Source organism: Globicephala melas, chromosome 13, assembly GCF_963455315.2.
Source record: "Globicephala melas chromosome 13, mGloMel1.2, whole genome shotgun sequence".
NCBI lineage: Eukaryota > Metazoa > Chordata > Mammalia > Artiodactyla > Delphinidae > Globicephala > Globicephala melas.
In genome coordinates this window covers 39,231,162-39,246,149 of record NC_083326.1, presented here as the reverse complement: position 1 = coordinate 39,246,149, position 14,988 = coordinate 39,231,162, and the positions used below count along the sequence as shown (strand labels likewise).

Below are 14,988 nucleotides of genomic sequence, written 5' to 3'. Positions count from 1 at the left end.
CAGTAAGCTAGCAGCTTTACAGTCACCATGACTGTTTTGTTTCCCAATTCTCCTATAATAATAAGTAGGATTAATTTGTGAAAAAGGATTACATATGACTTAATGTGATTCAGTTAAATAATATTAGAAAGTCTTTTTCTGAATGCCCCTTACCCGTACACAAGCTACTCCTGACTTCACAGTCCTGCTCCAGTAGTCTGTGGGTCAGGTATACAGCATGCACCTTCCCATGAAAACATGAGTGTCTTGGCTTGCTCACCTACAAGGTACCTGAAGCATAGTACTAATGAGATATCTATAATGTGGCCGCCATTTATAACAGAGTTCTGATAAATACTGTCCAAAAGTAAGACTATTTGATATAATGCTATTATATCAATACTATCTGAAAATAATAATAATAAATAAAATGGTACTATTTTCAGATAGTATTATTTGGAATGCCAAGAACCTTCCCACAGTTTTCCTTCCCGTAGCCTAGGCAGCTAGTCTTTTGGACTTCACCTCCAGCCCAGACCTGGAGGGAGGGGACTGTAGAGAGGGTGGCAGGCTGTGTGGATCTTGGTGTGGACACAGGGTGAGCGGGAAGTGGACTGTGACGTGGACATGGGGCTGTGGTCTCAGGCGCCGGTAGATAGACAGTGAGGTTACTGGCGAGAGGAGAGGGAGACGTGCTGTGAAAGGGAGTCTTGGGAATGGTGAAGAGGTGTGGGAGGGGCTGAAATGGGATTTAATGAAGAAAGACAATGGAAGCTGTTTGTTTCCCCTTTTCTCCTGGGAGGGAGGAGGGACCAGTGCTGATGGGGCTCCCTAGTGAAGTCTCCTTCGTTTCTCCTTCTTTCAACCCCTTTATTTTACCTTGCCATCTTTTTCCTCTTCTATTTTCCTTTTCTTCCAGCTGCCAATCAGCAGCCCTAGGGTGCCACGTTTAGTAAGTAGGGTTATAGTGGCAGCTTCAGAAGAGGGCTTTTGTTGGTATTTTTCCTCAATTCTTCCCCCTTCTCTCCTTTCTCCACTCCCACTGACAGGTAATAATAGAGAGATTGGAGAGACCACACAAGGTTTGAGGAGTTTACGAGAGCAAGAAAAAAAGGTGGATATAGAGGCTGGGACAACTCTTAAAATTTGGGGGTCCCTAAGAAAGAGTAATACATGCAGTCTTTAGGAGAGGTTTTGTCCTAAAACAGATGCCTTGACGTCTGGTTACTTAGTGCTGTTGTTGCCCTCGGTTAGTCTGTTTCTAGCGGTTTCATCTAGCTAACAAGATTGAAAGAAGAGACCATGTAGAATTAGTATATTGATTCTGTGTGCAGGTATTTTGGGTGTGTTTGGTCTTTCTGATGGTTACATTTCTAAAGATAGTCTCTACTAAACAAGATGCATGTGGAAATTTCATTGTGGAGGGGGCAGCATCAAGACTGTGGAGCTCCCAGTCAGGCCCTGCCGCTCCCTCCCTTGGTCCATCCTCTGCTTCTCATCTGTGAAATGTGGCTTCACATACCCCACAGAACTATCAGGAAGTTTCAGTGACCAGTACATAATAGATACTCAGTAAATTTTAGTTTACTTCCTTTGTGGAAGGTAATCCTTTGCTTAGATTATTAAACTGTTAGACTGTAGTGGTTCTGATTTTTTGTCTAATGGGATTCTTGAGATACGTTCACTTTGGGATTAATGTAGCCTTAGTACATTACCCATTAAAACGAATCAGCAGAAAACATGTCAGGAAAGAGGTGTCTGATTTTAAGAATATAATTAACATCTTTAAAAATAGTTTTAATCTAACCATATAACTTTAAGTAGGTACTATTTTATTAAACATGCAACATTAACCAAAACTTAAATAAATGAAGTACTGAGAGTTGCACCACTAGAGCCACCTGTCTTATTCTTCTGTTACCCCTTACTTGATTATGCTATTGTAACAGTTTTACAAAGGCATTTGCTTTGTCTCTAGGTGTAAAACAAAGGTGTATCCAGATAATCTTCCTACAACAAGTGTGGTGATTGTTTTCCATAATGAGGCTTGGAGCACACTTCTGCGAACTGTCCATAGTGTCATTAATCGCTCACCAAGACACATGCTAGAAGAAATTGTTCTAGTAGATGATGCCAGTGAAAGAGGTAAATTTTACATTTTAATGCCAATAATATGCTACACCTTTTGTCATTATGGTTAAAAAACTAGTTGCTATCATTTTAACCTAATAATTTTATACAAACTTCTAATTTATCCTAAAAGTTATTTATAATGTTTGGACTCATTTCACATATGCAAAAAATTTACACCCTTGTGAAACTTAAAATATTACTTTAATTAGCATTTAGTTTGTGTCACATCTTAATCTTGTTTTAAAAAGAAATCTATAAAAATTTATGCAGAACAGTGAAAAAAAAACACGTAATTTTGTCAGGATTTTCTCTGTGGGAAGCTGCAGCCCTGAGTCAGTGGAGAAAGATTGGCTCTGACTGAGAGCCATGAATAGAGAGATTTAGTTCCATGTACAGTGGGAAGCATCCCTGACAGCAAAACAGAGCCTGAGCTGGCTGAGCCTTAGCTCTCCAGATTCTTCTTAGGTTTTCCGTTTCCTCTATTCCTAAGTTCAGGAATAATCTATAGCTAGGTACATAAAGGGTGACGAAGGAACTTATGAAAAAGTGGTATATAATATGTTTCTGATCTCATGATGAATCTCTACTGTGGCTCTTGCCCAGACATTCTTCCAAGAATCTCAGAATTTTTCACAGGCTTTTTTTTCACAGCACAGCTGTTCATCATTGGTGTCATGTGTTTCCCCCAATATTCCTATACTCACATGAGAAAAATTTGGAGGGAACTACGGAAAACGGCTCTTCCTTCCTTGCTTAGGCAGCCTTAAACTTCATGACCCATCTTTTCAACCTTTTTTGTTATTATCTTCAACTTTCTCACCTATCTCTCATTGCATCTGCTAAAATAGTTTAGTCAAGTATTATACCTTCTCCTCCCTGTGCCCACACTAAATATATATGTTTAACCGTGATGAATTTAATCATTTCCTATCTTAATTATTGGGAATAATTTACTCATTGATAACAATTTAAATCTTCTTACTTTGCCAGGTTGTAGAGGTACAAATGAAGAATAAGATACAGCCCTGCTGTTTCAAGGGCCTTGTAGCTTACTTCCTTAGTCTAATCAAGGAGATAGTTTATAATTACATAAAACATTTAATAATAATATATAATGTAATTAATGTCAAAATGAATGAGAGCTGTTATAAATTAAGAATACCACACTTAAATAATTACTGTTGACAGAAGCATAAACCCCACGTGGATAATTGTTAGCTAGGAGTTAATTAATCCCTCTTTAAGAAAATTAGCTGAAGTTAATTTTAGCAGTGATTCATACAGACATCTATCCTGCAAGTGACTTTTACTTATATGTTGATATTTGTTAAATGTTCCTCAAGAAGAGATATTTTTCCTCAGATGAAATGATTTATTTTTCCAGTCGCCCCTTTGTTTTCTCCATTATTTTGTTGAGTGCCTGAGAAGGCTGTGAAATAGTAAGTTTTTGTAGGATGTGGCCTAACCAGCAAGACTTAACATGTCTGCAGCCTGAAGTGACAAAGATAGTCACGTATCCCGGTTCTCTTTTACCTCCCTCATGTAGGCCCTTCTGAATCACCCCAGCCTTTGTAAACCTGTAATTGGAAACGTGTGGGCAGGTGTCTGCCTCGCTGCCCCGTCGGGCTTAGTCACTAAGCAGGACCCTGAGCGTCACCCCACAGCCCTGATCAGGGACCTGGCTCTTCTGTATCTTCCTGCCTGGAAAGTCTCAGGCATCTGGGTCACCACTTCTGATATTTGGGAACCCCTGGGCATTGTGTTTTTGTGGTTATAACTGCAGTCTTGCTATCCAGATTGAGAATTATCTAATCTAACTTTCTTGTTTAGGTGGTAACTTTGGGCCCAGGAACCAGAGCCAGCTCTCTAAGTCCGCTCTTTCCTATTCATGAGGCACAGCCATGGCACCGTCATTTCTCACCTGGCCGATGAAATAGACTAATTAGTCTCCCCACAAACACTCTCACCCGATCCTGTCTGTTCATGCTGCGTGCAGAGGGAGCTTTTAAACGTGCAGACCTGACCGTGTCACTTTTCTGATTAAAACCTTTCCTCTAAACAAGGACCTACTGTATAGCACAGGGGACTATAGTCAGTATCCTGTAATAACCTATAATGGAAAAGAAGCTGAAAAAAACATGTATGTATATATAACTGAATCACGTTGCTGTACACCTGAAACATTGTAAATCAACTATACTTCAATTAAAAGAAAAAGAAGCCTTCCTTCTAAGGCCTGCAGGACCTGGCCTCTGCCTGCATCTCCAGACATATCTCAGATCATTCCCTGCCCACCCCAGCCCCTAGTTCCTCTTGTATGTTTCCTCAGAATCAAGTTACACTTAGGCTTTCCTGACCTTCTGCAACCGGGTCATGTCCCTCTGAGCACCTCTCAGAACACTCTGTACTCCCACAGCTCTCCCCAGAGATTAACCTGTTTACTTGTCTATTTAATGACTGTCTCCCCCAACCCTGCCCCGCAGACAGGCACTATGACTCCATCAGGACTATTTGCTCACCATTATCTCCTCGGTGTCCACAGTGCCTATCGCACAGTAGACAGTCCAGAATATATTCAGTGAATGAAGGAAAGAATAATCTACCAGTCAGTTGATCCTTATTTCTACTCCGTGTCTGCACAGACTTCCTAACTAGGTTGTGTAGTGTGCATAGTCTGCTCATGGGCTCAGGGTATTGGATTTCACGGTGAACCTGCTGAGTTGTCAGTAGCTCCATTTATTAAGTATGAAGTAGATGCTATAATTATCCCTATTTTATTGATTGAGCAAAATGAGACTTCACATAAACCTAGGGTTTAACCTCTTAACTGCTATGTAGTCATGTCTGTCATAACTTTACTGTTAAGGGGTCTGTAATGAAGATGGAGTCTGGATGAATCCCTAGTTCATGTTCAAAGTTATGCAGTTGTCATCTCAGAAGGTTACGTTAAGATTTAGAGTTGATATAGTGTTCTGAATCTGAGATGACTATTGTTTTTTTCATTTTGCACGAAAGGAAACAGAGGTTCTTATTTAAGTAGGGATTAGGAGTCAGATTTATTACACTCTAAATTCTTTGCTCTTTCTACTGCTCTTTAGAGCTCTGGCTAAGATTTCTCAGATGTTGCTAGGAGCAGTGAAATTTTCCCTGACATTCACTCTCTGAGAGCCTCCCAACTCCCTGATGCAGAGATGCCTAGGGATCCATTTATAGACTAATAGCTATAAAGATACTCTAATAAGATTCTCTCTTATTTTTAGATGACATAGTACCTTCTAATCATAATCACTTAACACCCCTCCATGGCTTCATTTTTGTAAAATGAGGTTTGAATAAATAGTTCCTAATCCCCCACCTAGCCCTGAGTCCATAATTCTGTATCAGGTGTTAGGAAGATACCTATTTCTTAGCCATATTGCCTGAAAGCCACAAAGACATCAAACAAAGATGCCAAGAAAATTTGTTGAATAGCAACTTTTTTCAACTACCAGACCAGAGAATCATGCATTTTTCATTTTAGTTATAGACAGGACAGAATATTATAACTTTCAAAGATACAGAATTCAGGGATTAGATTGCTTTGATTCTTAATAAGCACTTTAAACTGTCTAATATTTTGGGGAAGACTTACTGGGCAACCCAGTGTGACACAGCCGAATTTGACTGGTCTAAGGTACTAGAATATATCTCACACCTTACCACATGAGATTCTGTCAAACTCTGGACATAAAGAAATTTAAATTTGGATCAGGTTGGGTGAATCCGCAGTCCTGAATTGTTCTCTCGGTAGTTCCCTCCTAGGATTTCTTGCTGCGGGTGAAAAGAGGGGCTTTGAAGTCAGGCAGACCTGGTTTGAATCTTGGATCTACCTCTTAATAAGCTGTGTCATCTTGATCAGTTCATTTAATATTCTGAGCCTTAGAGTTTCATATCTAAAACATGTTTAATGACATCTCATAGGGTTGTTATGAGGATTAAATGAAATAAAATATGTAAAGAACCTGGCATTGTACTAAATAGGCATAAAGTGGTAAAATGTTGTTTTTCATTGGGGTTGGCACTACCCTCACCTTTTTTTACTCAGAATCAAGTTATATATGTTTCTGACCCTAAGGTTTGGTTCATAAAATCATGGTGATCAGATAGGAGTTCTCCACATATTTTTCAGATTTTCTTTTTAGCCCAGATATTTTAGGAAGTGTATTAGCAGACATGGAAATGATTGGTGTTCTGGTGTAGTGGGACACAGAGGCCTTTTTTTCTTTCACAGTTTTCATAGTCCTGATTATTCCATTATTGAATCAGTTAGGTCTTAACCAGTTCCAGTGGGCCAGAACCATTCCACTACTATTTGTCTTTCCCTCTCCGCTATGTAGGGAGCCCTTTGGATTCCCACGTTTAGTATTTAAAGAGCCCCTTAATACTTACACCCTGACCTTCGTTACTGGGGTCCCAGGACAGAGCTAGTCATAGGAGTCCTAGTAGCTCCATGTCAAGTTTTTCCTTCACTAGAGAGACTGTCCTTGTACCTGTGGTATGGGGACAAATTGGAAAGACATTTGATCACCATCTGTCACTTCTCTGGCATAAGCACCATGAACTAACCTGATCTGAAAAGGTTCCTGTCTTTGGTTTGAGGAAGTGGAACCTTTTCTGCTTTTTAAAATCAATTGTGTACTTTGGAGGCAGGAACTCCTTGGCTTAGGAGCATAACCTCTATCTGACCTCTCTAGGATAGCTGCTGACTTCATCACCCATTCACTCTCCCTTTCTCTCTTCCTCTTCAATTGCCCTTCCCTCTGGAAACCTTTTTTGCTTAGACCGACCTGTCTGGTAAGGGTTCTGTTTGGTCTTATAGCTCCAGTCCAGCATTCTCATCTAGCTTGACCTCATTTCCCGCCTCCTGAAAAAGAACTACATAGTCAGAGACTGTGATAAACTATAAGACAATTTGTTTCTGCCTTTGAAGAAACCCCACAATTTTCCGAACTCTAACAGCTATTGCATATTGTGTTCTTTCTCTCTACTGAAGTCTGGATTTAATTCTCTTGCACTACCTTCTTTCTGTTCCTGATCCTTAAGCATGATTAGAGAAAAGGAGAATTGAGCCTGACGGAGAGCTGCTTAGAGAAGTGTGGTAACGTGCCTTTGACTGAGCCTGAGCTCAGAGGCTCTCCCCTAATTCCTCGTGTAACAAAGGAGAGGCAGTTCTGGTACATTCTCTCAGGAAATAAAAAGGCTTCCTAAGTGAAACGGGTTTGTGAGTCAGGGAGCGCACTGAAAGTACTCAGTAGGTATGTGTTGAATGAATATTGCAAACCAAAATTGCCTTCCATCTGGATAATGCCAGCTCGCAGTTTTTAAAATTTGTTTTGTTTTATTAATTTTCAGACTTTTTGAAAAGACCTCTAGAGAGTTATGTGAAAAAATTAAAAGTACCAGTTCACGTAATTCGAATGGAGCAACGTTCTGGATTGATCAGAGCTAGGTTAAAAGGAGCTGCAGTGTCTAAAGGCCAAGTGATCACCTTTTTAGATGCTCACTGTGAATGTACAGTGGGGTGGCTGGAGCCTCTCTTAGCCAGGATCAAACATGACAGGTAATTTTCTGGAGTCTATAAATTGTTTTCAGTGAGTTTGTCCTAAACTATGGTAAGTTGCAAAATTCCATGTTTTTAAATAAATATAAAAATATTTTCCTTTAAAATACCCATGAAGAGTACTCTAAACCAAATATGAATAAGACCACGTTCTAAAGTCTGGAAGGAATGTTTGCAGACTGTCTTGTTAATGAGGATGGATTAGGAAACATGTTAGGACGTATACTATATGCTCTCTTCACTAAACGGGAGCAGAACAGATAGACACGGATCTCAGGGAAGGTAGGATAAAGCCCTTTACTTGTCCCTGCTCTCTAAGGCTGACACTGGGGCGCGAGCAGGTCATCTCCTCTCTGTCTGCATCCTTACTGGGACTGTATCTCTTAGCCTATAGCACAAGGTAGAAGCGGGTGGGGAGATAACACATTGTCTCCTGAAATGCTTGATTGTTTATGGAAAAGGACTGTAATCTTGGATAATACAGGTAGAATATTGGGAACAGTGCAAGCTCATGGTTGTAGTCTTTCATGATGCACAATTTTCAAAGAATTACCTACTGCTGGGCTTGGCCTTAGCTCCTAGATATGAGGAGACAACCTAACTTCAGTCTGCAAGACCTATGTTAGTTGAATTTCTGCTTGTCATTGAAGTTTGAACCAGAGGCTGTCTGTGTCAACATTAAGGTTTAGATTTCAGCAGGGTAAACTTTTACTAGTCACGTAGAGCATAGTGGGAGCCAAAGTCATTGCATCTATTCTGTTTGTAAGCAAATGCTGGACCTACATCTCTGCCCGCCCCCCCACGCCCAGTTTTTTTTTGGCCGCACCACCCGGCATGTGGGATCTTAGTTCCCTGACCCGGGATCGAACCTATGCCCCCTGCATTAGGAGCGTGGAATCTTAACCACTGGACCGCCAAGGAAGTCCCCATCTCTCCCCTTTCAAAGATGAATTGCCTGGGCAATGAGAAGATACAGTAGCTTTAGGAAGAAGAACACTGCCTGAAGAAGAAATAGGATATTTCTGTAAATTGTTTTCTATATGTAACAGATGACTGATTTAGGAAGTGTTTGCTTGCGTAAAGACAATGTGTAACCATTATGAAGCAGGAGCCTGGACCCATGGAGAGAAAGCAATGTGAGGTGATGACAGAAATATGAAAGGGAAATTGGCTGAAATAACAACCACAACAACTTCCAGTTGGGCTGTGTGGTAGATTGGGTATCCTGAATAATGTTTCCAACTGAAAAAGCTAAGTGCTGGATAAATTCAAAACACATTTTTTTTTAAAGATTTATTTTTTATTTATTTATTTCATTTATTTTTGGCTGCGTCGGGTCTTAGTTGCAGCACGCAGGATCTTCATTGAGGCACGCAGGATTTTTCATTGCAGCGCATGGGCTTCTCTCTAGTTGTGGCATGCGGGTTTTTCTCTCTGTAGTTGCGGCGCATGGGCTCCAGAGCACGTGTGCTCTGTAGTTTGCGGCACACAGTCTCTCTAGTAGAGGCGCGAGAGCTCAGTATGTGTGGCGTGTGGGCTTAGTTGCCCTGCAGCATGTGGGGTCTTAGTTCCCTGACCAGGGTTCAAACCTGTGTCCCCTGCGTTGTAAGGTGGATTCTTTACCACTGGACCACCAGGGAAGTCCCCCCAAAACATTTTTAAGTGCCTCACCAAGTTGGCAGCAAAGTAAGAAATTCTGCAGATCTCAGAACAAAGTGCAAACAAGTAAAGTAGTCTAGGCACTAAAGCCAGCTTTCACTTGTAGGGTTTCTGCTGAACTTAGGGGACACTGAGCTTCTGCCTTGAAAGACAAACAGATGGGAGGATGGGAGCCAAGGCCTGGGCCCCGCCTACAGTGGGAAGACGAATAGCAAACACCTGTATAAAGCGAGGCTCCTGATGTCTGTACTTCTGTGTTAGAATGAGAAATGAATCCCACCACACCAAAGACAACTTGGCCGTTTCAACCTTGGTATGGGGTGGAGGAGGGGAAATGGATCTCCCCTAAGAATTTGTAAGCAGAACATAGAAAAGGGGTACCAATTCAGCTCTTTTTATGAGACTAGTATAACCTTGATATGAAACCAGAACAGATGTGGAAAATTACTCAAACCCACTCACAAATGCTAATACGAAAATCTCATAGCACCAGCAAACTGAATCCAACTGAGATATATTAATATCATATCAACATATATATATTTATATATATAAGTAAAGCATATCATATAACATATCAATATATGTAACATATCATCACTACTTGGTTAGTGTAATATTACAAAACCAATTCACATAATATACCCTGCTAACATATTTCTGAAACTGTGATTAAAACCCTGTCATTAGGACTTCCCTGGTGGCGCAGTGTTTGAGAGTCCGCCTGCCGATGCAGGGGACGCGGGTTCGTGCCCCGGTCCGGGAGGATCCCACATGCCGTGGAACGGCTGGGCCCATGAGCCGTGGCTGCTGAGCCTGCGTGTCCAGAGCCTGTGCTCTGCAATGGGAGAGACCACAACAGTGAGAGGCCCGCGTACTGCAAAAACAAAAACAAACCCTGTCATTAAAACTCTAATCACTTTAGTAGATACAGAAAAAAGTGTTCATTTATGATTAAAATGAACATTGATTTATGATTAGAAATACTTAGTAAACTATTATAGAATGTAAATTTACTAATTTAAGATGCTAAACTAATTTAATTTAGCTACACACACACACACACCCTTAACTAGCAAACATCATATCAATAGAGAAATGCAGAAAGTATTTTTTGGAAGATATTGCACAAGATAAGAATGCCCTGAATTATTACTGTTACTCAGTATTATTAGAAGCCTTAGATTTTGCAATAATATAAGAAATAAAGGGTATAAGAATTGGAAAGGAAAAAAGCAAGTGCTGTCAATTGCAAATGATTTTTTTTTTTACGAAGAAAAGTAAACTATAAGTAGTAGAAATAATAAGAATTTAGCAGTGTAGCCAAACATAAGATCACCATAGAAAAGTCAGTTGCCTTCTCCATACCAGCAGGAAGAGTTAGAAAATATAATGTAAAAAGAAGAAAAGAAATGATACCATTTATAATAGCAATGGAAATCATAGGCTATAATTAGGAATATGTTTAACAAATGATGCATGAAATAGAAAACTGTTGAAATTCATTGGAAAATAATCTGAGCGGAGAGAAGGATAATGTTCATGGATAGAAAAGTCAATACAAAAATGTCATTTCTCTCCACATTGATTTATATAAATTCAATGTGTTTCTAATTGAAAATCTCAACAGAATTTTCTTGGAGAAACTGGCTGATTCTAACATTTATCTGGAAATACACATTTTAAAAAATAGATAAAATACCCCTGAAAAAGAGGAGTCAAGTACAACTGGGCCTGCCCTACTAGACATCAAGACTTATTTTAAAGCTATTTTAATTGTGGCAGTGACGTATTGATGCAGGAGTTCACAAATAGACTAGTGAAACAGAGCCACTCCATGTTTCTATGAAAACTTGATTTATGACAGAGCAGGCACTTATGATTACAGCAGCAGAAAAAAAAAAGACCGTTAGATAAATAGTGCTAGAACAATTGGTCATCCATAAGGAAAATAAACGAATTTGGATCCTTACTGCATGTAATACCCAAAATCAGTTTCATAAGGATTAAAGATAAACATGAAAGGCAAAAATATAATTGTTTTTGAAGATAATATGGGAGAATATGATTTGGGAGTAAGGAAAGATTTCTCAAATAAGACACCAGTCAGATGGGGAGGATATCACATACTCTAAAATGTGGCTCCCAAGGGCTCTGAGCAGAGGGCACTGTTTCTTAGAAGGGGTTGTGGGCATATGTGTTTTTTCAAGTTTATAAAAATCACAATACCAAAAGGAAAATGTTTCAGAGTACGTGTTCAGACAATTTGTATGAAGGAATACAAACTGCAGGAAAAATACTCTAATGATTAGAAAAGATAATTTTTTTAAATCCAGAGATACTGTGTAACATTATTATAGTAACAAAATTGCAAGAAAATAACATCCAAAGTTGATAGTATTATAAGGAATCTGTATATACATATAACACTTTTGGAAAGAAGTTATGAGTAGTGCCACAAAAAGTTCTTTCCTTTAATTCACTTATCTCACTCCTGGAAGTTCACTCTTAAAGCAAAAGTGAAATATTGTATATATGAACATGGTCACTTAGTATCTTAATAGCAAAAATATATAAGAAACACAAATGTCCAGAAGTCATTTATTAAGAAAATTGTTAGCTTAAAATTATTAAATATGTAGTCATTAGAATTATTAAATATATAGTCATTAAAAGTTATTTTTGAATACTGTAGAAATATTTGAAGTACTTTTACATGTGGCAAATATATAAAAGTATGAATGGAAGAGGGATGGAAGGTTATTTTCAATAAGTTATAAATAAATATGATAAATAATTATGATGCTAGCTTGGTAGGATATAGCAGGGAATTTTTTCACCATTGTCCTTAACATAATAGAATGTATTTTTATTTTAAAAACACTTAGTATACACTTGTTATATAATTGTTACCATAGCCCTCAAAAAAGAAGGTTTTAAAAGATTTTTAATTTGCTTTTATGATTTTAGGAAGACAGTGGTCTGTCCTATCATTGATGTGATCAGTGATGATACTTTTGAGTACATGGCAGGTTCTGACATGACCTATGGTGGATTCAACTGGAAGCTCAATTTTCGCTGGTATCCTGTTCCCCAAAGAGAAATGGACAGAAGGAAAGGTGATCGAACTCTTCCTGTGAGGTAACTGATTTGTCAAACATTTTCCCTAATGTGTTATTGGCAGGGGATTGTGAAGCATTGGGGATCATATTAGAAGGATTATATGTGTATTTTGAAAGACATGAAGGATTTGTGCACCATATATGTAGTTAAGAGCCATCTTTCATGTATATCATTATTTCAAAGAGGGATTTTTTTCCTCTGATGAATTAATAAAATTCGAATTTTTCATTTCTATAAATCTAGTTCCTGTGAGAAATGATAGTGACATGCATATGTTTTCATTCCTATATGAACAATGTTTTGCACATCTGTAATTTATGCTTTAATTCAGTTGTTAGGGATAATAATATTTAACTTAAACCATCCCTTAATTAATTGTAAGTGCCAATATGTGAAAATAATACCTAAAACTGGGTAGTAAAATGTAAGATTTTAAATTCAGATATGTACCATCTGATAAGGTTAGAAAAAGCTTGTTTCAAATATAAAAATAACTAGAATTGACAAAAGTATAAAAAAGGATTTCCATTAATGCATTTCTGCTTTTTCTTTTGTTCTATATTTGGTCTTATATAGATTTTTTTCAGAAAGGGATAAAAACCTTCATGCTATTCAGGACCTGTAGATAGAGACCTTGAGCCTTCTGAGCCATCCTAGGATTCCAGTTGCATCAGCCTACTGCTTCTGTAGTAATTGAGAGTTCCTGCAGCACCAGGCTTTTTAGCCTTCTCCTCTCCAGGAGAGGAGAAGGCTTCCCAGATCTGTCTTCCTTTGAATTAAGTCCAGTTCTGACAAAGCTGAAGAGAGATTTCACTAATTCTATGCTCTTTCTCCCTAGCCAGCCCGAGTCCTTTCCTAGTAAAGGGACTTTTCCACTCTTTTGGTGACAGTTCAAATCACCATCTAAACCAGGGGTCACTAAACATTCCATACATGATTGACTTCTTTGAAAAATCTGATAAAAGCTTTGAGTCTTCTCTAAAGTGGGACTGGGGGTGGGAGGCAGGGATGCACATGTGCAAACAGAAGGGTTTACATACAAGTCTAGGAAATTTAGAGAGATCCCCAAACCTAGGTCAAGAAACCGCTGCACTAAATGATAATGCAGGGTGTCAGCCTGTTTATTTCCTTTGACTCCTAAGATATTAGACTTTCTCATTCTTTTTTCTCTTCTAAAATCAAAGTAAGTCCTAACTTCTTTGTGGAAACAACTGTTTCTACTGGAAAAGCAAATGCTGCCACCCTCACCAGTGCATGGAATGAGTATGTTTTAGGGTTACATAGGTAGCCAGTTCATCCTAAAATATGATCTCCATAGTGTCCTCTGTCCCTGGAACTTAATTACGGTCTCTTAGTTGGAACCCAATTTTTCTCCATATTCATTCTTCAAGGAAACCAATATTTGGTATTCATTTATTTAAATCCTCCTTCATTATCATTTCTCTGCTTAATTCTACCTATTCCCACCCACTCTACATACCTAGGCCATGTTTTGAGGCAGAGAATTTACCATACTTGGTGAGGATGATGAACTCCTTACTTAGGAGGAGTATATTGATTTTATTCTGTACTTCATCTCCTTCCTTAAAGGTTGAGGGAAAGGGCTTCATTGCTTTCCTCCTGTTTAGTCTTACATCTTTGCAATATTTGCCACCCCTTAGAACCTGGCGTGTTAGAGCTGCTAACGTGAGTCTAGTTGGTTAATGTGGTCAACTGCATTTATGGTTGCTTGGAACTATGGAGTAGATACACAGTCAGATGGAGAGGATTATGAGAAATAGCTTCAATTTAAGGAGTTTGGGGTAGAAGCTCAGTCAGGACCTGAGGATCAAGAAAGGTACTGAAGACAGTAAGAGCCCTTGGGACTGGGCAGGGAAGGGTGTCCAGGCAGAGAAGGATGTCCAGGTAGGAGCTGTGGCAGCACAACTGGGGTGCAGGTCCAGCCCAAAAACAAAGAAAGCCCTGGGAGCCTGTGAAAGTTTCTGCAGAGTGTGAGAATAAGCATTTATTCTGTAGTTAAAAACAGTTATAAAACTACTTTTAAAAACAAAAACTGATAGTAAATTTTAAATTGTTACAATTAACGGTATAGTATTATGATTGAATTTCAGAACACCTACAATGGCAGGAGGCCTTTTTTCAATAGACAGAGATTACTTTCAGGAAATTGGAACATATGATGCTGGAATGGATATTTGGGGAGGAGAAAACCTAGAAATTTCCTTTAGGGTAAGTTCCCTTTGAAAAAAGTAATCTGTATAACCTCAAATATGGATATGCTTTAAATATTTATGTTATCTCTAAATAAAAATTAAAAAGTGAATTTAATATGAGTTTAATCAGACTTCACAGCCTTCAGCCCATAAAAAGTTTGGTGATACTATTAAAGGTTCATTATAAACTATTTTAAGCAAATAATTTAGTTAGATTACTAGTCCACCTGTAAAACTTATACAAGATTCCCCTGTTGTCTTTAATTTGTTACTTTCAAGGAA

General features: G+C 38.7%; 1 protein-coding gene across 2 annotated transcripts in view; it reads left to right on the top strand.

Annotated features, from left to right (window-relative positions):
- Positions 1 to 14,988, top strand: part of GALNT1 (polypeptide N-acetylgalactosaminyltransferase 1) — a 126,748-nt gene that overhangs the window by 88,529 nt on the left and 23,231 nt on the right. For both annotated transcript variants that reach the window (XM_060311205.2, XM_030876537.3), the window contains 4 exons: positions 1,958 to 2,124; positions 7,504 to 7,711; positions 12,341 to 12,511; positions 14,605 to 14,722. In XM_060311205.2, coding sequence (XP_060167188.1) covers positions 1,958 to 2,124; positions 7,504 to 7,711; positions 12,341 to 12,511; positions 14,605 to 14,722 — 664 coding nt within the window. The remainder of the gene's footprint in view (positions 1 to 1,957; positions 2,125 to 7,503; positions 7,712 to 12,340; positions 12,512 to 14,604; positions 14,723 to 14,988) is intronic.